The sequence below is a fragment of the Atractosteus spatula genome, chromosome 11, assembly GCF_055471065.1.
Source record: "Atractosteus spatula isolate fAtrSpa1 chromosome 11, fAtrSpa1.hap1, whole genome shotgun sequence".
Taxonomy (NCBI): domain Eukaryota; kingdom Metazoa; phylum Chordata; class Actinopteri; order Semionotiformes; family Lepisosteidae; genus Atractosteus; species Atractosteus spatula.
The window spans coordinates 39866867-39891025 of record NC_142716.1 but is presented as its reverse complement, the minus strand read 5'-3'; the positions used below and the strand labels follow the sequence as shown (position 1 = coordinate 39891025).

At 34.6% G+C, this 24159-nt stretch overlaps 1 protein-coding gene across 1 annotated transcript in view; it reads left to right on the top strand.

Moving 5' to 3' along the window:
- Positions 1 to 24159, top strand: part of gas7b (growth arrest-specific 7b) — a 117780-nt gene that overhangs the window by 73509 nt on the left and 20112 nt on the right. Inside the window, exons 5-8 of the mRNA XM_088928227.1 lie at positions 285 to 338; positions 16953 to 17042; positions 18048 to 18163; positions 19613 to 19687. Coding sequence (XP_088784353.1) covers positions 285 to 338; positions 16953 to 17042; positions 18048 to 18163; positions 19613 to 19687 — 335 coding nt within the window. The remainder of the gene's footprint in view (positions 1 to 284; positions 339 to 16952; positions 17043 to 18047; positions 18164 to 19612; positions 19688 to 24159) is intronic.

Here is a 24159-nt window from a genome sequence, read left to right as displayed (position 1 = left end):
AATACAGCCCATGTATTGCTTCAGTGGGCACAGTATGGATGCCTGGGGATGCAAAAGGCTTCTCTGCCACTGTCTTGCTTTTGATTACCTAAGGACATGGTGACAGCTTAACTGAAGTCAACCTTATCACACGACTACAACTGAACCTGACTGAGCTACAGAGACATTGCTGCTGAGAATAAACAACAGCAGCAGCAACAACAGCACCCATCACTCCCTACAACGTACTAAAAATGTCTGATACAGAGGGCAGCTTTGACGATGCCTCTTGTCTCTCTCCACAGAGCCCGGGGTCCATTTCGCCCACAAGGAAACAGAACAAGGAAACCACAATCACCGTGAGTACCGAAAACTAACACTCAAGCGGAAACTGCTGTGTCAAAGCATACAAGAAAACTATTAAAGTGACCAGCATGTTCTCCTGGACAAGACTGAGAATTTTTGTATCCATTTAGTTCTCATCAGGTTGATAAGATGAACATAAAACAAAGTAACCAGGTGAACAGGAATGTGATAAATGAAGCATTGGCAGGTTGTACTGGCTTTTATACTGCTTTTATTTTTTTTGTTTCACAGCCTGCTTTTCAAATCAACAGTAACAGGACAGATTATTGTGAATTGCCAGTGTGTTTGGCTTTCACTTGTGCTTTCCAGCCTGCTTTGTGATGGTGCTTCTCTCCGATTCAGTAGTATGGTCTCTCAGTGAACAGATTGCAGGAAAAGACACTAGCTATTACATAACTGCATTAAATAATACAACAATGATTTTGTAATAATAATTACAAAAAATTATTAGCAATGTTATAGTTTTTAACAGGGAATTAGTAAATTGTAAATATACCAGTTGTTAATACGATTGAAAAACTGTGATATTAACATAACAATAAGGACCTTTGGCATGTGATATGATTTGCTTTCTTTAAATCTGTGTACATGTTCTTGCTTCCAAGGCTCAGCTCTTGTCAGTCAGATTTTTCACTACTACTGTGAGATCAGAGACATTGGCTAAGGTAATGAGGGAAGACATAGTATTCACAGTTTCCATGGTAACAAAGCAATAGTATTGATTAATGGCTATTGAACAAAGACAAAAATCCAGAAGCTGTTTTTGTAAATATTGTGCCAAACTGGAAAATAGTATTGCAGTGATGAATATTTCAGAGAGAAAAATGAAGTTATCTCAGTGGGAAGAATATTACTAAACCAGTATTATTTCTTTGTTAGTAACAATAGCTGCTTTAGAATGATATACAATCCAGTACAGATGATTTTAAATACCTGGGGTGCAGACATCAAAATGCAAAAGCCCTTATTTTTACTGAATTCCTGGTTTAAGCAATAGTCATATTTCATAGGTTACTAAAAGTAAGCTAAGAAGTTATGTTGTCAGTGTTTATTGGTATTGGCTGTTTTTGCATTTTGCACTTTGTTAGATAGTCAAGGCAGACAGTGATGTCTGATTATATTCTTTCAGTTATTTTATCTATCCCTCAATTTGGAATGCTTAGTATTCAATTCATCCTTCACTTCAAAACCCATCTCCACTCTTTGTACCTTGGGGGATAAATATGCATGTATTGTATGTTTGAACCTGGACTCCAAGTATCAAGGCTTTGAGGCAACCTGAGGGGAGACTTACAGTACAAAATAACTAAACAGATGCCTGGCCAAAACTACAGTCACTTGTGTTTGGCAGTCCATCACATCCAACTCTGGAAGCTCTCATTTGGTTTTGATCTCCTCACACCCTTTTCCTGCTAGGAGTTAATCACAACTACTGTAGCATAGAGTCTTGAAAATCGCTTGAAATCTCTGGCTTCCAGGTTTAAAAACCTTATAAATGCAAACCTCAAATCAAAGCATAGGTGCTTTCTTAATTCACCATTCCTGATCCTCAGTTTTCTTTAACCTTCATTGTATATGTGGTGAAAGGAACACAAAGACAATTTTCAGTCAGTGGAGGACATGACAGTTTTTGAATAAACTATTCTCTCATTTAAGGTAAATTGACTGTGTAAATAGATTAAGTGGCTGTACATGTTTAATTAATGGGGATTAGGGTTATTTATTTATATTCCACACAAAACAGTGTGACATAAAGTGCTTTTTATATTAACTCCAGTTATTTTATTTTTACCTCATATGTAATCACTTTAAAAACTGATATTTTAAAGTGTTACCAAAAATACTTACATTTGGCACATCTCTCATCTCAAATCAGGTACAGGTGAAAACATTTAATCAAGTTTGATCAGTGCCAAATTTAAAGTTAGATAAATTTGCAGATACAAAAGTACTTAAAATCTCCTTTTCAGATATGAAACCTAAGGTACAGGGATTCAGAATGAATTATTATGTAGCTGGAAAGTCAACTATCTCATTCTAACTATAAACCATTACAACTCTGTTGTGCATATTCTAAAAATAATCTTGACCTGTGAAAACATTCAGACATGCTGTCGATACTCATTTTTACAATGCTGCTCAGAACTGTGCCTTTGAGATTGCATGCAGCAAAGGTCTTATAAAGAATCTAGTGCAGTTAATAATAATGAGGCTTATTTAATTTTTAAACAGACATTGTATTGTAAAACATTTTGGAGTGTTTGTCAGCCTTGTATTAGGTGCATTTTTACTTTTGATGACACATTAAAGAGATCTAGGGGCTGATGGAAGCAGCAATTACATTGCATAACACAGAACGTTCACTATTGTTTGGAACAAATGACCAAACAATATGATTTATCTCTTTGTGAAATTATATTAATAGATCATACAGTGTCTATATTCGTCTCAGGTCCTCAGTCTGCAATCCAGCCTTTTTACATACATCTTTTTAATTCATAAATGGTTTTATACTTTGGAGAAGGGCTGGTTTAATCCAATAAAGGCTTGAGGTGACCCAACTATCCTTTCTTCATACTTAATGATTTATTAAAAACTACTGGATTCTAGCCAGAAGCTGATTAGCCCTGGTCTGCAGTGTTACTGTATATATCAGAACACAGTCTAGTTAAAAGCTGTATCTTCATCACTTTCTCTGTCTAAAGCCTAACTACTAGCAGGGAATGAGGTTAAAACACAATGTTACATCCCAGTGTGTGTTCTGTGTGTGTTTTTTCTGTTATGTCCACACTGTTGACCCTTGATTGTTCTCCCTTCCCCATTGGCCCACCATTACACCACACTTTCAGATGATGTCATCATCAATCAGCCTTCAGCCAATCAGAACTCATTTTATTCACTATTTAACATGGAGGCTTTCAGAAAGAAAAGGCCTTTCGTTTGACTTCGGTCCCGTTTGGTTATTGCTTTGCTTTGCTTTGCTTTGCTTTGCTTTGCTTTGCTTTGCTTTGCTTTGCTTTGCTTTGCTTTGCTTTGCTTTGCTTTGCTTTGCTTTGCTTTGCTTTGCTTCTGGTTATTGCTTCGGCTTCGTTTGTTGGTTTGTTTTGCTTTGTGTGTGTGTATTTTCGTATAGCTTCGGCTTTGTTGTTTTGTTGGTTTTACGTTAGTTTCTTTGTACTTTCGTTTGTTTGTGTGTTCATCCTTGTTTTGTCATTACCTTGCCCTAACGTGTTACATGTTCAACTTTTGTGTTCTTTTGTACCCTGCTCCTGTTTATTACTCTTGTTTTCCCTTATTTGTCTTCCTGGTTCACTTGTGTTTTTGTGTGAACTTTTGTATATAAGGTTAGTTTAGGTTGTTGGGTACACTTACACACTTAGTTGATTTTGTATTAGTACACTAGACTAGTACGGGTGAGTGCCATTTGTCTTGTATGGTTTTGGGTAGTCAGTGCAGGTTAGCTAGGGTGTTGAAGACGCCGAAGACCGTGTGTTTTGGGTTTTTTGTAGTCAGATTAGCTTTCCCTCACTGTCCTAGCCAGATCCATTTTGTTTGTTATTTTCTTTCCTTTGGCACCACTCTAGTTCCTTACCCTTCTTATCACGCTTCCTAGTCCCTCACCAAAACCCCCCTGCTTCCAAAAGAATTATCCTAAATGTTACACCCCTAGTGTTCCCCTAGACACTTGGGGTCGTAACACACAATTATATATACTGTAAGTATTTCAGTAACAGAAGTTGCCTCAATTTTTTAGGGTTACTGTGAAACTTTATGTACTGTATATTGCATAAGGTTATCTGACCTGTTAAGAATCTTCTAAAGGCAAACAGGGATTTTCAAAGCTTTTTGCTCCAAAGCAGAATATAATTTTTTCTGAATTTGTGCAATTGCAAAGATGACAATCACATGTGAGATAAAAGAGGTGTGAAAAGCAAAATAATAGGTTGTTTTTTTATTGTGTGATACATACAGTATCACACCTTATTTTAATAGAGAAGAGGACAAAGTGCTTTGAATGAGTTCCTGTGTTTGAATAAATTATACTGCTCATGGAACTGGAATGTAACTAAATATAAATTTCAAAGTTATTAGGTAGATGCATATTTTAGTAGTAATTATTAATTATAATGACTACATGTATATATATATCCCTAACCCTAACCCACCGTCATCAACAGCACATCAGTATTTTAAAGAGACAAAGGCTATCTTTATTGTTAATGGTATTTGAATACTAATCTTGAATTTTTTTTATTTATCTTTTCATTTTTGTTTTAACTTTAATTGCAATTTGCCCATCGTATGAGTAAGACAGTTGAACTATATATCACTTAGTTGAATAAACTATAGGGATTTTTATATAGCTACTAGGAATTTATTTTGAGAAACTAGTGTGGAGAATACTTCACACTGGTTATTCAATACACAATTGATGAGGCAGTGTTTTTTTAAAACCATTTTCTGATGATGATATATTCATATAAAATTATATTAATATAAAAAAGAGTAATATATTTTTGTACATGTATTACTATCTGTAATGTTGAATTCATATACTGTATGAATCACTTCTGTAGAATTCAAATGCCAATAAATGCATTTAACATTTGACAAAACTATTCATCTTTTTAGCATGTTTCTAGCATAACATAGACACAATGATTGGTGTTGACTTTTTTTCATATACAATCGTATTATATCGAAAACCTTTTAGTGCAGTCTTTTATAAAAGAGGTACACACTCATCAGAAGGTTACATTTTATATTTACTGGGTTTTTTGATACAAAGAGTTGTGAAGAACATTTGGCATTGGTTATTTTAAATGAGAGTGAGCCTTGAATAAAATTCAGGTTCCTTTTCTATTCTCAAAGAACTCATTTATCAGTATGATTCGGCTATCCATATTGGTTTGTTTTTTAAGAATTAATAGAGTCCGCTAAGCTTGGAAAGAGCAAAGTATTGGTCACACTGCCTTTGTTAGGAACATAGATCATTTATCCTTCAGAAACATTTGGTAGAATTTAATATTTTGCTAGGCAAAAAATACCTCCCAATAATATTTGTGTGTAAAAGTATGTACACATGAACATTTTGAAAGGAATGTGTCACATTACATGCTGGAAACCCAGCAAGCATATTTATCATACGGACAAGGTAAGAATTAGATTTTGCAACAGATATAATTTGTTGCCTAGCAACCAGAGCTTGTTGCCCAATGCGTCTGCAGGTCTCCTAGCGTGACAGTCTATGGATATTACTGTAAGTGAAGAGGGCAGCTCAGCACAGCTATATTTTAAAAGAGGCAAAACAAAAATAGTAGTTTCTCTCATTCATTTTCTTTTAAAAAAGTGATCAAAATTAATAATCAGAGAGATTAAATATATGAAGAGGGCATTATTATTCTCTTTTTTAAAAGCTGAAGTTAAAGATATTGTTCAAGTAAACTGTTTATCTCTAAAAGTGAATCTCTTTTCAAACATGCAGACCTCTGTGTGACCACAACTGTGACAATGATGTTACAAAGCCTCTGTATACAAGATTATACTGTTGTTTTCCTTGTACAATAGTGAATCAGAGGCCATCAATGTAAAAGATGGACTTGTAAATTACCGTTGCATGCTTAGGGGACGAAGGTGACACCTGTACCAGTCTCTTGGCTTTAAAATCAAATGGAGTTGGTTGCACACTGACTATTGGGACACATAGGCTTCACTGACTTTGTATTGAGAGTGGTTTCCAATTGTCTAAAGATAATCTAGTGCATTGTCTCTTAAATAATTATTGTCAGGTTTGCCATATATCTTCCAGGATTAGCTCCTGAAGATTTATACCCACCATCAATGTCTCTTTTGTGTAACCAGAGTTGACTAATGACACTTCTAAACTTCTCAGACTAGCTCCAGCACATGTGTACTACAGTACTTTACACTCTTCAGTTTATCAGATTTACTACCCTTCTTCAGGATAAGCTTAAGTGACCATTTCTTATGTTTTTATGACGATTCCCAGTGACAGAAGTGTGTTCTATTATAAATATAGTTATATAATATTACACTGAGCAACAAAAGATAATACTTTCAGTTAAGTGTAGGTCTCGGAGCATGTTGTAAATACTTATAATTGTTTGCCATGTTCTGTACTTTCCATTAGTAATAATGCAATGAATTCAAGCATGCATTAATTATTGTGAACTGGAAATTGTGAAAGAATGTAGATTAAGTTGCCAGAATGGAGAAAACTAGAATCTAGAATTATAATTTAAAGAAGTTAACACAGAAGTACACAAAAGTAACTAGCCTCCACAGAGTTACTGGGTTACAGAGTTACTGCTTTTGAATGTAGCAATCAGTACCTCAATAAAACAAGACATAGTAGGACTTAAAAAGTACCATGACAATACTGAGCTGAATATTTGTTTCAGTATTTTTAGGAAAAGGACCAAAATTGAAATGCTGTCAGAATTAAACCACATGATACAGTATCTCTAAGAAAGCTGGAATGACTTTCATTACGTCGGTCTTTTTGTTAAAAGTTACAGTACATAAACCACTGCTTGGCATGCAGAATTGTTCCAATAATTCTGCACCTTTTTTTTGTCTTCTTATTCCACAATGTTCTATAATGTGCTTCCTGTGGTTGATGTCATATCTACTGATGCTTTGCATTCATCTTCATATACACACACAGAAAAATATTTATTAGCAATTTATATTTTAAATGTGGTTTGTGTAGCTGTTGCACTCCCAGTTACTTATTAAGTGGTGCATAGCTCAGTCTCCTTCATAACCAATGTAAGAAGTACAGAACTGAATAAAAACAATAGATACTGTATACAGTAAATATTTCTGAATATAAAATAATTGATAAAATATAACAAATTGACAATGAGTGTTGATCTGGTTTAATATAAAATAATTACTATAATTTTTTTAATTAAAAATGACATTTTTAAAGCACATTTATAAGGGAGAATGAAATGATAAAACATAGAGATAATATTTCTAAGTGCCTCTACAGTCAATACATACAGTATTCAGAAAAGCAGACAATGAATAAAGTGACTGGTTTCTTGTTAAGATATGAAAGGTAGTAGTGAAATCTTATGACATTCCTGTACTGTACCACCTGTCTTTAGGTCTGATGTAGCATGGAACAATACTTTTGTGAAACAGTCTTGCTCTTAATGCTACCAAAATTTCCTGTCAGTTGAAAAAATTGTTTCTAAAGACTATGCTTTCCCGTTTTTCTGTTTTCATAAACAATCTTGCTCTTTACTTCAGTATAGTGTTTGATTTTGCTGCTGTTAGAGTTAGAAAAAAATCAACTTCCAAAGAAACATCAGATGTTATCATTCTGCTAGTATTCATGATGAAGAAACATCAAAGCTAAAAAATAAAATCCTATGTGACATTTTGCTGCAGTTCATTTAGACTGTTAATCTGCAGCTCAAGGTTATACAACATCATGTTTTACGAGAACAACAGCTTCACAGCAGGGAACAAAAGGGAAACACGTTTGGCCTAATTTGCAAATTGAAAATAATTCCCAAGATCTCTTAAATCACAATTATGCTTCACACATTGTGCAAAGAAAAAAAAATGAAAGCTGTATTAGTCAAAGAAGCAACATACATAAGACAGAAGTTGGCATTGGGGTAGAGTACAGCATAAGCAGATTTTTCACTCACACACAAATGAAACCATTTTCATAAAAAGGAGTTATGTCTCTGAAGAAACGCCCCCAAAATGGAAATCAACTGAGGTATCAGTGTCTGTATTGGCAGTTCAGAAAGCAATAAAACATGAGCTTTTTGTATTTCATTCATTACCTTCTGTATATGAAGACCATTTACTATGGCTGTGAATTCTGCTATGGTACGTACCACAAGATGTTAGGTCATAAAAGTCTAAATTTCTTTAATGGAGAACCCAATTCAGAAGATACAAACTTCAATAATGTGATCATGATAAAGAAGGAATGTTCAGCTGTAAATTTGGTTTGACAGATGACAGCTTAGTCATACCGATGAGGTAGCCAGAAGGCACCTGAATAAACCCAATGATGTTTGCATTGACAGTGGCACTGGGGATGGTGGTGGAGCATTAGCATGACAAACGTAGAATGGTTAAAGGCTCCTAGTTGTCTAGTGATATGATGTGAGCTGATGATTTGATGGAATTGTGGTTTAATTATGAACTCTCAAAGTCAAAGAAATTTCTACACTTATTGTAAGGAAGAAAAAAGCCTTGAAATATTTTCTTCAGCTTAATCTAACAAAAGAAAAATCAGAATGTCCAGACCTAAATTGCATTAATGTTCTTGGTTATTTTCTTAGAACCACCTGAAACTAAGCCAAGAACCACTAATGATCCAGGGAGCACTGTCCGGAAACCTTTTACCAACAATCTAGTGCTGCAAGAATATAATTGTAATTACCAAGCTTCCCCAAAGCATGGCATACTATTCCATGAAGCAAGCATGAATGAAGGGCAAATGATGTAACTAAAAAAGAATAACTCTGTAACACCAAGCTTCCTTTAACCCTTCCTGCACCTAAGTGTTAAAGTACAGTACTTAATGTAAAATACAGTAAATAAAAATAAACCTAGTTACAAAATTATTTTTTTACTAATACAAATATACAGTATGATATTTGAAATTGGATACAAGAAGCTCTCTATAGCATGTTGTATTCTGCTTAGTTTATTATTAAACCTTCATATACTTCATACAAGCAAGAATTACATAGAAAAACAAGTAGATCAATTTGCATTCCTGTGCATTGGCTCGATTTTTAGATGTAGTCCTGTTTGCCTTTATCAATCAGGCAGTAAATCTGTTGGCCAAATGGAAGCAGAACTATTTCCTCTCCAGCTGTGCAGGTTTTACAATATCTTACTATTTTCACAGCTTATATTTCAACTAGGCATTGGAGATTTCTTTGCGTCTTTCATCTTTGTGAAATTCCATCCATCTCGGTTAGTGCTTCACACCTACTGTATATGGACTTTATGAAAGCCACATTTGGTATGCATTTTGCCAATTGTTTTCTCTAGCCTAGCAGAGGGAGGAAACAATATTAATAATAATGACAGAAAGATTATGGTTCTCATTATTTTTTTTCTTTGTCCATTTTGCCCCCTGGAAATTAATGTCATACGTATAAGAACTGGCACTCTCCATTTTCAACAAATGGTTATTTTATAATGCATAATGTTAAACTATACAGTACTTGTTCAATGATGTCTTTCTGGTTTTAACATTGAATAATTGTTAGTTTAAAGGGAACTGCAGTAGCAGTTTCTCAGACCGACTTTTAAATCTCGGTAAAAAAATTAATGAATTGATGGTATCGCAAAATTTTACACATGAAAAATTAAGTGCAAAATCGTGAACTTTGTGAAAGTGCTGTAAGGTTGCCATGAGGTTGCGTGCAGATGAGAGACTGCTGGTCTCGCCATGGGCGAGAGCAAGAGTTTACGCATTTGTGACGTAACCAGCACTTTCTGCTCCGTGCTCACTTAGATAGATAGATACTTTATTGATCCCGTGAGGGAAATTGCAGTGCAACAGCAGCTTAACACACACAACACAGCCACAGTGTAACGAATTATATAATAATAGTACAATACATACAATACAATACAAGAGTTACTCACAGTCCGGACGCACAAGAACAAACTAGAACAGAACAGTACACAGAAAATCGTATCACACTCATATCACACATATGAATATAAATATAGATGTAACTATAGATATAAATATAAATGTATTGCACAGGTCCCTGGCATATATTGCACAAAAAGTGGTTGTAAACGGGAAAAAGAAAAAGAAAAAGAAAGAGAACAGATGTAGCAGTAGATGTGTAGATGCGTTTAGTCCAGAAACAGGTCACTGTCGATGTTGCCTCTGCCAAGACGCAAGGTGGATGCATTGTACAGTCTTATGGCAGACGGCAAGAATGACCTCCTGTAGCGCTCCCTGTCGCACATAGCTAACTGAATATCCCAAGGAAAAGGAAATAGTTTGAATTTCTGTTGATCTGATCCTCCTTTTTGTGGATGACCACTACTTGTCATTTCAGCTTTAAGTTCATTCATAAACCAGGCTTCTACTGTATAAACTTCCAGAGATATTACAAAATGTCATCATTTTGTAATCATCCGGGTCATCATTCCGGGTGGAGATTGACTCTTTTTATAGTGGGATGATAAGGATAAGCAAATAAGAAACATGGTCTCCTAACAACGTTAATTCTTTTTTGTCTTTTGGAACTCATGTAAATGTTTTAAATATTTAAATATAAATTCTCATTATAAGGCATTTGGCTGTTTAGAACATAGTGGTCATCCACAAAAAGGAGGATCAGATCAACAGAAATTCAAACTATTTCCTTTTCCTTGGGATATTCAGTTAGCTATGAGATGATAATAAACATGGGCACTGATGTTGGTCCCATCGACAAGTTTCTTGACAAGGTTCTGCTAAATGTTCAATTGAGTGAGTTCAGGTTATACAGTGGACATTTCACCCGAGAAATGTTGAATGTGATCTGCATGCTGAGTTAACAAGTAAGAAGTATTTGTCGGCAAAAGTCTCAAAGGTGATATGTTTAATTCAATTCAACTGCACTCATTCTAATCAGCTGTTCAGACGACGCCATGGACAATGGAACAGCAAGTCCTCCAAAAATATAATTAAATTCCTGCTAGCATTTTTCTTTTAGTTGTCATTTACCATAAAACAACCACTAAGGTGAATGATAGATTACTTTTGCAAAACTTAGAAATGAATATGAATGTATTTTAGTTGGTTGACATGTTGCTCTTTTTTTTTGCAATACTTAAAGTCTCTAAAAAAAACTCACCTTGCTGTGTCAGTTTCATTAAAATATTTTAAATTAATATAGTAGCGTTGCTTACAATGTAATTGGGCCGCTTTTGCGTCACCGTTTTGTTTTCGGTGCCTCATTTTGAAAGACAATGACGGCAATATGGCGCTATGCATACATTGAAACTTCGTCTGTTGTGTGACATAAATTGGACTATGTGAAGACGTTGTACACATTACTGTACACTAGGTGGGTTCATTGTAGTTCCATCTGCACTCATCATTGCCAATTATAATTATAATCCTGCCCAAATAATAGACTGCATTTATAATATTGTGCTGGTCACTGCATAAGGGAATTATATTATAATCATTCTTGGGCTGAAAGGAATGGCTTTTACTAGACCCAGCATTAGTCTACAGTAGGTTGTGTGTGGGGGATTCTCTTCTGTGCCCATGTGAGACTTTTATAAAATATTGATAAAGTTCTCAAAATAATTCATTAAGTTTTTAATTTATAAGTCATGGGGGACTAGGATGACTTGACAGCTTTCTTGAATGTTACCTGTAATTTATTGAATATTAATACTGCATCATCCCTGTTCATATGCAGGCAATGGCAGATTTGTGCAATTTAAATAAAAGACACATTTACTGTGCCTAGTTATAAAGGAGAATATCAGGATACTAAATGCTTCCAATAACTGATGTATTTGCTATCAGAGGTAGGATGACACTTTGGTGCAAATGCTAGCATTGCTGCCTTGTAATGCTGGGGCCTTGGTTTCAGTTCCAGACCTGGGATGGTATCTGTGTGGAACCAAAAACACAGTTGTGAGATGTTCTTGCCAGTGATGGACTGGTGTCATGTTCAGGGTATACCCTGCCTTGTGCCTTTTTTCTTGCTGGGATAGGCTCTGGCTCCCTGCAATCCTGAAATGGAAGAACTAGTTAAAAAAATGGATGGATGTCAGAGCTATTGTTAATACCATTTTTTTCATACAGATTTTGCCATGTATAAAATATTTCAAATATATCAAATTAGCATTTTTAATGGGCTGGACAATTTCTTCCAACAGGTATTTTTGTTTATAGTAAGATAGTAAGATTAGGAAAAGAAACACCCAACATAGTGTTACAATTAACTAGTTTTATTTACATTAAGGATTTTAAGGTACTATAAGGTAAGCAACAGCCTAGGAGTAACATTTGCAGGTCTTCCACTAAAGAATCAGAAAGGTTATTTTACTCTTGGGGTTTGAGTAATTTCCCTCACTATTTAAAAGCCATTTCCACTCTGTCCGCAAGTCTGGAAATGAAATGGCTCTGGGAGAGGCTCATAACTCACACTTGTCACTTTCAATTTGCTTCTCATCTTTGTTTCATGTCTTTTTCCCCAAACAATACTCTCCAATAGGTTTGACGATGCTTATTTTGGAAGTACTGCATCATTCTGAAGAGATAACTAGTGCTGTTAAAACAGAGGAATAAATCACCTACTGTAGGTGTCAGCCTCTGACACAAATAAAATCTAAGAAGTATATGTTTTGGGGACTTTGCTAGGTTTCCAATCTCAGTGAAATTTAATTTTAATGTATAAAGTGTCCAAAACAGCAATTAGAAAAGAAGCAATATCACCTCCTTTAAAAGGATACCTTTTTTCATTTAACATGTGATGAGATATTAATTTAGAATTGAGACCTTTAATTATTATACCGTATATTTTAATGGTACCAATATGACATCTTGCAAAATGCTAATCTCAATGGATTATAAGACTCATTCAATAGTTTTGTTTTCTTCTCCTCAGTGCCTAGAGCCTAACCCTCCTTGGTAGGTAGTGAATTGAAGATATTTCTATTTTGCTAGTGCGTATACAATATCATCAGTAATGTATTTCTAAATCATAAGAAAAACAGCAAAGCCTTCTGAAGTCATTAAAACAAATTAACATGAAGTCAAATACACTCTATCTGTTACGTCTGCTTTCAGATATTTTTCTGTTGATTACTAATTTGCTGATAAAAATCAATTTGCTTAATGGCTTTTGCTTTCACTATGGAATACCACTGTCTCAGTCACAATGTTTCACAAATACTTCCTCCACAGATTCTAAAACAACTGTTCTAATGATATTGATATCATTGAAATTATGGGGACAATTTATTTTAAAAAAACTTAACTATCTGTTAGATAAATGTTTGCTGGCATTTTGAACTGATTAACCTAAACCTTACCCAGTACAATGAGAACCATGTTAGAAAAGGATTGATACTGTATATAGTACTTCTGGGACTTCCAGAAACTTCTGTGGTACTCTCTAAGCAGCTTTGTGATGCATCAGATACTAAATACGTATTTCAGTGCTTTTTCCCAGGAAACATTCCAAACTTCAGTTGCGTCATTTCCATTTAAAGTTTAAGAGGAAAGCAGACTCTGATGATTTTTTAATTGAAAGCAGATACACTTTGCAATGGCTTGTTATTATCGGGAGACAGTCTTGATGTTATTACTGAGATTTGTGTCTTCTAAAATGTCTTTAAATGCAGGAACACATGAATGAAGGATTTAGTTTTTGTGAGTGGTCATTGTCTTTTGTGATCTGGGTTGTCTCTTATTTGAGGTGACATTGTTGTTAACTATTTTCAGCAAATCTTATTCCAGAAAAAGTACAAGGACAATTAAAATATAATTAAAAGATAATTACCATCATACAATCACACACCAAAGCACATTTACACTGAAGGCATATTGCAACAAGAATCCACTACGTGCCCCTCAAACATAAAATGAGGATGACGATGATAATAATCAGGCTGCTTCATAAAGCAATAAGAAATAATAAGAAATCTCTACACAATACCTACAACATAAATTAATTTCATTGTTGGTACTGTAGGTTCTCACATTTTAAAGGTTCTCACTCCATTCTAGATTTTGGACTTCTATTAAGTATTACATGTCCGCTCAAGAATTAAAGAGGACAAAAGCAATAAACTCTGGTTCTTGATGGCTGTAGGATTTTCAGGTTTTCATTTCATTACCATTACATTACTGATTTAATCATCTGCTCTGTAGGGCAGATTTAATGTTTTTGTTAAATTTCTTACAGTTGATTTGAAAGATATTCTACTGTATGTTAAAGGTAAAATATTTGAAGCACCAACACCAGAAAATGAAGATGTGTTCCAGTTAAAACAGCCCATTAGTTAAACACATTATGCAAATAGGAGCACTGCTAGAATCAAAGACAAAATGGTATCACTACTCAAAGGAAATGTAGTTTAACACTCTTCAATTACAGTATTTGTCACACTTTGTACCTGATTTACACTGCAGCTTAAAAGCAGTATTCTTGTAGTTTTTTGTTGACAGTGTAAGAGAATTGCATATCTCTTGACTTCTGGGAAGACCTCAGTTTTTCTTTGTTTGACATTTTTATGGATCCCAAAAGCTGTCTTTTAGAGTCTGGCATTTAGGAGTTGTTTTCTGAGTTCTTCTTTCTTGTGTTTGCACAGCACAGTGCATGCACTAACAAGACACTATTGTTTCATTTTTGGTTACTCCATCTTGCAGTACAAGGGGTAATGTGACTTCTGATTTCTTGGTTGGTGTTTTTATTTTCTTTCCCCATATATACTTGCATTGGTTTTCCAATTACATATACCAATGTCTAACAATTCCATTAGGGTACTACAAAAATGTTGCAATTATGTTTTCTTTACTGCAAAAAAATGCATTAAAATATACAGATGGCAGTTTAACTGAGTCAACAAGACATTTCTATACAACTGGAAGCAGATCCTCAGTCCTGTTATTTTCATAGTAGGAAAAACAAATCTCCATTAATATAATTACCAATAAAATGGGTTAACGTTTGCCTAAAATATGCAACTGCAACTAAATAAATTATAAAGATGTCAGTAATAGCACACACACTGGTGAAGAAGAGGGGAAACGGGGACATTTTTTAATTAATTTTTACATTCTCATGATAACTTCACATACCTGTTAGTGTCACCATTTCCAAGGTGGACACTACCATTGTTACTACTTCCCACACTGCCCCATTCCCCTTTGTCAATGTGCTTTGTAAAATTCTGCTTATGTTTATTCTTTCCTGGGAAGGATATTTATTTAAGAGAAAATGTGCAATTAGTAAAAATATAAGAGGGCTCCAACATACACAAGTAAACTGGGCTGTAGTGTACACCACTAGACACAAGTTGTGAAACTAATAGCATTAATGAAGAGACACAGCTACCACTGAGTCAATTAGATTGTCTTCTCAGCAGGGATTAACAGTAATGTGCATGTAATAAACGTAGTATATATATAATAAAATGTAAATAAATATAATAAACATGTACACACATAAAAGACACTAACATTTCCTAACTTTAATCACACTGAGGGGGAAGGGAGTAGGGTATTTCTCTCATTATGTTTGTTCCATGAATAGGGGATACTCCTCAATCGTTTTTTCACTTTCCTTCAGATGAGAAATATTTTTAAAAAGTCTTCTTTCATTGCTTCATCAAAAGTTTGGCAAGTGCGCAAAGAACCAAGCCAGGACCATCCATTTTATTATTTTAGAGGAGTTTTATGCATTCATTCAGCATTTCAAGTCTGCTTGCACTTAAAAAACAGAAAACTCTCCAGTCTTTTAGCCTTAACTCTGGCAAAGTTTACTTGACATTTTTCTAAGTTCTTCATTGCTCAGAAGAGAATAAAGACTTGCTGTTCTGTATACCCAATACTTTACAGGCTGTATTTTAATGTTGTGGTGGAGCACACAGCACTAATGTTGTGGACAGCTTGGACGGTGATCATATAATCTTTACATTACTGGCACTCAAGAAGATAAAAAGGCGAGTAGATGACAACTGTCTATTAGCCCCATCTCTGCTCTTGTGCTTTGAGTTGGAGAGCTATGATATCTGTTTATAATTTAGTATAGTCAACATAATTTCTATAATAAGCTTGCCATAGCAATAACCTATTTGTTTTCTTTTTTAAAAACTAAAACTCTCCAAGGATGGTCCTCTGAGATGCAAAATGTCATTCATGGGGGCGTTTTTTTTGGCACAAAGAGGTTGCATATGGTGTTCATTACATAATTGCTACACATCAGCTGTAATTGAAGATGTGGAGCCCTGAGAGTTGATATTTTGTTAAGTGCTGGCTTTGAGTTGACTGTATGTGCTAGTTTAACTGTATTTGGGTGCATGAGAAAATAGAGGTTAACTGTATTTGGGTGCGTATGAAAAGCCAGCAGTCTGGCAAACAGATCTGTCTGGAAGACTCTTGGCATCATGCCTGGGTCAGCCTGAACCCTCTAGTTATGGTGGAGAGTAATTTCAAATTTGTCACAAGATGTTCAAAGTATTGTGCTTAGTTGACATGCCTTTGATTCATTCAATGCATACAGTAGTTTGTCATTTCAATAAAGGATGTATAGCTATTTTTTGCTGTAGAAGAGGATCTACTGTTGCCTGGACAAGGACAAGGTCTCCTGCAGGCCTTTACATTTCCCAGCTTCAGCTTTAAGCTGAGACTGTCAATCACACTAGCCTGTGCATTCCATCTAATGAGGAGAGTGGGCAGCACTGCTTTACAAGTAACCTTACAGTTTCGATTCTTACAGTCTAGGAACATAACAAGCCTCTGCCTCCACAAAACTCAAAGATAAAACTGTTAAAGCCAAATATCCCCCATTTCCCTGTATTTCACTAAATCTTGAGTTCTTTCTCATTCTTGTGTTCCTTTGCAGATAAATTGTGTAACATTTCCACTCCCTATGACAATGCCTGAACAGCAACTGCTTAAACCGAATGAGTGGAGCTATTGCGATTACTTCTGGGTAAGAAAACACACAGGGAGACATACTATATCTGTTTTGCTTCCATCCAGTTTGCCAATATTGGCTTCTTAAAGATGTAAATGCCAATACTGAAAGCACATAGTCTCTGAAATTGAATGTCATGCTTCAAATTGATTATTAAAATGCTTACAATTTTCCTGAGAATTAAGGTTTTCCTTATTATTTGTATTATTATTGATAGTTTTGTAGTTGCTTTGTGAAAGAGAAAAACTAGATATCTTAACTTACTATTTTTAATAAGATTTATTATTTTCTACCAATAGGAGAGCTTGTCATATTGAGCAACTACCTTTAATCATCTAAATTTTGATCGCCGGTAATGGGTTTTCTAATAAGTTTTTATATTGTTTTACAAAACATTTTCTCAGTTTCTTTTGAGCTAAAAAAAACAGGCTGCCAAGGTGCTAGGACCACTTTAAACTAAAGGTCACCTTTTCTAAATACCTCAGGCCACCAATGGCTCTCCATGTGCAGCTCTACTTTGTTCACTGTTGTTAGAAGGGCTCTGGGTATTTTTTAAAATTGAGTTCTCTTCTGAGAATAAGGGAATCCCTAGGAGTTATATGCCTTCTTTAATGAACCTACCTGGCTCCCAAAAGATAGAGACCCCACAGGGATTGTGAATGGCAGGCTGTATGGGCCAACAGCTTCGGCACATTATACTTTCACAATGGCAACAATAACAGACTGGGTTTTTATGGAGAACAAAACTGACAAAAAAGTCAAAAATGGTGCTTGAACTCTTCTGAATTCATTTTGTACAGCCAAATTACAGTACATGCAGCATAGAGAGCTGTATTAAAAGAATCTAGTGCAATACAAAAGACAGTACTGTGTAAGATGTCATTTATAAGTGAAATACTAGTGTAAAGAGCCATTTATACAGTATTTAGAACCACCTCAACATGGATATTTCATTAATAAATTGCATTTATTGTGGTATTTTATGATATCATTCCCATATATTCTACTTTTACTCCTTAGGCTGATAAAAAGGATCCCCAGGGAAATGCATCTGTCTCTGGCTTTGAGGTTTTGCTTCAGAAACAACTAAAGGGCAAACAAATGCAGAAAGAAATGGCAGAATTCATCCGGGAAAGGTAAATGTGCAATTAGAAATGGATAATCGTGTATTTTGTACTGTGAGAAGAGAAGTGCCTGTAGCACTTAACAGATTAGAAAAAAATACAACTTACTACATCTTTCTATACTTTTCTTACACACATGCATAGACGTTTTGCAATAAACTCTTACATCTTTGAGATATTTTTGTATTAAAAAGAACGGTTAGTCATATCCCGTGCACTTCCAGTTACTTAATGCATACATGTTGCAAAACCTAATTTACGCATTGTGTTAGTGACTTTGTTGCTATGTTAACGATTTCATTAAAATTAGTTTCCTAGTTGATTTCTCAATGCAAGCGGTTTGAACGTGCACAGAGGAAGCAGGCCGATATTGTGCAAAGCTGGAAAATAAAAATAGCCTTTCATAAAAACTCCTTAGTCAAAGAGCAACACATTTAACATTTAAAGTACAATATATTACTGTTGTAACAAGCTGAATTCTGTTTTTTCCAGTGGACTTTTTGCTTTGGGTACAATTACTGAAGTATGCTTCATACGAAGGCTTTTAGAAGCAGTTTTTACTGGAATGCTACTTACTGTAGCATGTCAGATGATTTTCTTGTAGAGAAAAATGACAATGCAAAACAGGATTTTCAATGCTTTATTTGCTTAATTCTCCAAAGATATTTTTTTATCAAAAAGAGAAATTATATTTTTAACAAATGTTAGAGAGGAGGTCAAATTGTAATCTCATGCTTCTGTTCTGATATAAATATATTTCTAAGTATAAATACTAGCTGGCTGCCCACAACTTTGCACACATCTTTCTAGCACCCCTCACTCCTGCCCCACTGCACCCTTCCAGCTGCCACCCTGGTTTATTACTTGTACGTGAGGGGGTTTCTAACTGCAATGATCTTTGGTTAGCACTGTGATTTCCTCAGCTAGGCAAGTTAACACCAAAGTATTGCTATCCCTTTGTATAGTGTATTTGTTGGCTTGATTTATCGTTATTACAATTTGACTGAATTATTGAAAAGATGTACAGTAAGTATATAAACTAAATAGCTAACATTACTTGTTGTTAAACTGGACTCAGTGTTATTTGTGCCTCTTGTGTATCTATTGAGCAAAACATAATTGTTAATTGTGTATCTCTTGAGCAAACAATACCTGTATGGGTACAGTATATTTAAATAAAGATTTACAGTAGGCACATTATGGTTATTAAAATTAAATGATAAGTTTTTTTTTAATTCCCATCAAAACAATAAGGTTTATGCATGACACTGGATATAACTACACATCATTCAAATGCTGGTGGCCTTTTCATTGCATTGAAACCACATATAAGAAGTCTTAAATAAAATTGGTTCAAGCTACCTGAAAAATCCTTTATTTCTTTTTGGGTCCAAAGTCAAATTTTTATGCAACCCATTGATTGGGCTGCAGAGTTTAAGTGGTGTTTTCTTTTTATTACAGAATAAAAATCGAAGAGGAATATGCAAAGAATCTTTCAAAGCTTTCTCAGATTCCACTGGCTGCGCAAGAAGAGGGGTAGGTTTTTAAAAACTACATACTGTATCTAAACCTGCAAAATGAATACTTAAATCACTTTGCATTCTCAGCTTCCATGACTCTCACTTACAGTAGCTGATTTCTAAACATAGATCACACATTCAGGGACACTCATTATCACATAAGTGCTACAGTAGGTTTCTTGTAACTTAAAGTGTTAAAATGCTGGTTAAGAATGTATCCTTGAAATTTAAATTGAATGGCAAACTGTTGTTTGTATAAGGCTTGCAAGCAGCTAAATAACAAAAAAAAGTTCATAACTGTGTAAAAGGGTTGTCTTCTAACATTGTTAAGATGCTTACACTATAAAAAAACCCTTTGTAGCTGACTTAGATACAGTAATAGATCAGAAATGTAATTAACTATTCTTAATATAGGAGATAATCATCAATGGGAATTTTTCATTCCATCTACAATTGCAATTGTGACGTACTGTATGAGCTCAGTCTATATCTGGCCCATGAAAACATCTGCAGCTCTGTGGGAGTAAAGTCAATTATTGTCTTATAATGCAGGCTATGATTTCATACCTAGCCTTTATGTAAGGTACCAGTTACCTGTAAAAGTGCCATACAGTATGCCCATGAAAGTGCTTTGCATTGATACACATGCCTTATTAATATGCCAAAGTGAACTGGCAGTGTGTGGAAACAGGATTTTTAGAAGACCATTCCATTATGCAAAAAAAAGTTGAAAAGTTATATAACTAAGTTCCGTATTAATGTTCACTTAAATACAGATTTATCATTTACAATGTAAAGTTGCCTTATCTTCACAAACAACCTGCATGGCTCAGTGCTATTTGTGTCTGGTGAGTATCTTTCATACTGTAGATCGTGCATTAGTCTTAGTTGAGTTACAGTAACTGTAAATATAAACAGTATGTTGAGGACATAAAAGGTATACTGTATATTGTAAAATTTGCTGTACTTCTCTTAACACATTATCATATGCCTGTAAAAGCATTCTGTTCTCTAATTAACAATCCTCAATTGATGTAACCTTAATTATTGTACATAAAAGAGTGGAAATATCTGTTTTGCAAAAGGGAAATAATTTTACTTACAGTATGCAATGTGGTTCTTAGATCTTTGTGTTTCTCCCTTCAGTCTGTTTTTTGTGAGCATTATTATAGAGCTGGGAAAATAAGATGGAGACACTCTCTCCTGGGAAACTATATCCTGTGTATTGGTTTAGTCATGTGTGCTCTATCGGTGTGTGGACTGTACTTATTAAGGTCTGCAACTCAGCCAGCACTAAAAATGCTTGGATTGATTATTGCCTTGGAAGCCTCCTTCATGAAACACCATTGAAGCCCACAGCTACTTTTATATAAAAAAGCATAGCAGTGACATAAGTCAGAACTCTTAAAACCTGGACACAAATGTGTCTTCATTGCACTGTTCTATTTGATCTGTTATGGGAAATTTTGGTTTGATTACTGCACCTAGAGATTCTACTTTGCAAGTTTTTTGGGGGGGTTTCAGAGTTTGCTTGCTCTGCTGAAGCAGAAAAGATGTATTGTTTCTTGCAGCCTCCAGATGATTCCACAAAGGTCCACCCACCCCTTCCAGAGGCATTTAAAAGAGTACAATACTTGTATTATGTAGTCATGTCAGTCCTTTTGTTACTGTATGCTGTTGATCCACCCCTGATGATTGTTTTGGTAGCTGGTACCTACTCTCATGTTCAGAATTTTGTGATTCTTCTGTATAAAAGTCATTGCTATCAAAGCTCATTTGGTACTATTTGTACTGCATAGAGTTTTTTTTCTGCCAGTACATACAGTAGCGTACTTTTTCCTCAGAGGGGTATTCCATGTAAGTTATATTTTCCTTTTTCCTTAATTCTAGATTACTGTGCCTTGTGACATGTTTTATCTGTTATTTTATATCTTAATTATGTTTTGCAAAACAAAACCCACCTCTGATCAGATTCTTCAGGCAATATGCACAATGGCATGTATTATGTTTTTATTCCCTTGCAAACTAATAGGGTGTCAATCAGAAAAGGTTCTGATTGGGAAGCCTAGACCTGAAATTGTTTGTCTAGTGTGCCAGGGTGCCTTACCTTTTTTTCCAGGAAGGCTACAGTCCAGCATGTTTTTTTAGTCCCTTTAAATAATTACCTGCTCCCAACCTCAAGATAAAAGCAAGTATGAGAGTAGTTTGACATTGCAGTAAAATGATAAAATATTTTTCAAGTTGCCCTTCCTCATACTTCCATGTTTTTACAATAAATGTACATTATCCATCACATTGAGTTCAGGGAAGATTCAGAGCAACTGAATTGAGAGACAGTTTGCTCTCTGGGATCAACTTTGACCTTTTCCTGAATAACAGTTACACCTACAGTACCAGTGCTTTGGTTTAATATGATGTCTACAGTACATCCCTGACCTGGAAACACTGCAGTAGGGATTTAATATTTTGTAGCACAGAAAAGCCAACATTGTGTATTTAAAAAAATGGAGGGATCAATGAACAAGAGAGGAGAATATGATAACCCTTGTACTGAAAGCCCTTTAAATCCGATTTAAGAAAACAGTGGGTTCACTGACCTAATCAACAGCTGAGAAGGTACAAAAACTAGAAGTTATCATTTCCAAGTCTGCAATGAGGGCACTATATCAAAGCAGAGGTAACAATCAAATATCACAAACAACACATGCAATAAATTGTTAATATGGGAGAACTCAAACCTTTTTTTTAAAACCTCTTTTTAAAACAAAATACCTACCTGTGCCATTTTTAAGAAATGCCTTTAAGGAATCTAGACTGAGAAACCGATTTGAGGATGCTGCACATCTAAATACCTGAAAATACACGTGATAATTTGCACAAAGAAATTATATTATCAACCACATACCACTGTATTGTAATAAGAGGAGTAAAAAAACATGGTCTCTAGTGACATTTAGACTGCCAAGATGCAGGAATGTATCAGGATAGGTCATTTAAACCTCATCTCCATGGATACAGTACCAATTGCACACTCTAGCAGTTGGCTCAAATTGTTCTAGAGCTTAGGCTGATGAGAACACAGATTTATTAAAAACAAAATAAGCATTTCCATGATTCCCAGGGTTCACAGTGTTATTGTACAATGTGAGTTCCTTAATTGTAATGTGATGGGTGAGAAATGCAACTTTGTTAAGCTTTGTTAAGTGCTAGTCGAGAGGAAAAAAAACACATACTGTAATATACTTGGGATGCATTTGGTGTTTTTTTTAATATTTTATGTACAATAATCAGATAGAGATATGAATGTTATAATTTTAAGAACCCAAAATTGTAGTTAATATTATTGTAATATAAATTTTGAGTATTTTATATAATAAATTCAAATAACTAAAAAGAGACAATGTAAAAATAAAAAAGTGATGAATACAGTTTGAGATTTGGACATCAAAGTCCAGTCATAGATGAAGCTTTTTGGGCACATGCTTGAGTTTTATGGTTCCTGAAAACAAAATTTAAAGAAGAAAATTAATTTTACACTGTGCATCACTTATCTGATGAAGTTATTAATTGCTTTTATTTCAAATGCTTTGTAGTTCAATTTAGATTTTAAAATATGAAGTATCTCAATCTGAAAGATTAATATATTTAATTGAACAGAAAAATCTTTGCAAGACAGAATTTAACAAAATATGAGGTATGAGGGATTAATCACAGAAAGGAAGACATTTTGAAAACATGATGAAGCTCAGTCATAAAATCAATATGTTGATATATACTGAATGTTCTGCATCAAGTCCAGGTGCTGGGATGAATGAGACAACAGAAGAATGTGTTTGATGTCTGAAAAACTACCCTTTTATTCGGAGCTCTGTCTTTTAGTTTAACCACTGTGAGCCCCCCCAAAAACTTTTCTTTATAATGCCAGGCAGGCTTTCAGATTAAATTAGTCAAATCATTGAGTTTAAATAAACATTCCACAAATACCTGCACAGATGTGTTTAAGGGATATTCCAATGTAAGACAAATGTCACAATTTGCCCAGACATTTGCTCTTGTGCAATACATTTTTTAAATGAAATCATAAAAAGTTAAAAGTATGCTAAGAAAACTGTGAGATTTAAATCACAAATGGGCCATCTTGTTTTTATGACTCATTGTTCATCATGACTTTATATAGCTTTACCCTCTCTCTACTTTCCAGAGCTCAGAATTCTTAATTTTGTTTTTCTAAATCTGTCAATTTAGAAAAACAAAACCCAGTAAATTGTTCTTTTAAAAGGGAATGTCACAACAATTTTACTTGTAGTTTATTCAAGTATAAACTGAATACAGCTTATTTGTTGAGATGACACTAATTTTACATAGATACTTCCTTAAGACGACCATGCATAACATTCCATGTGCAGGGTTTAAACTCTTATAATGTGAATTAAAAGAAATAGCAGTCAAGTCTCTCTACTCGGTCAAATTATTATTATGTTCTTTTAA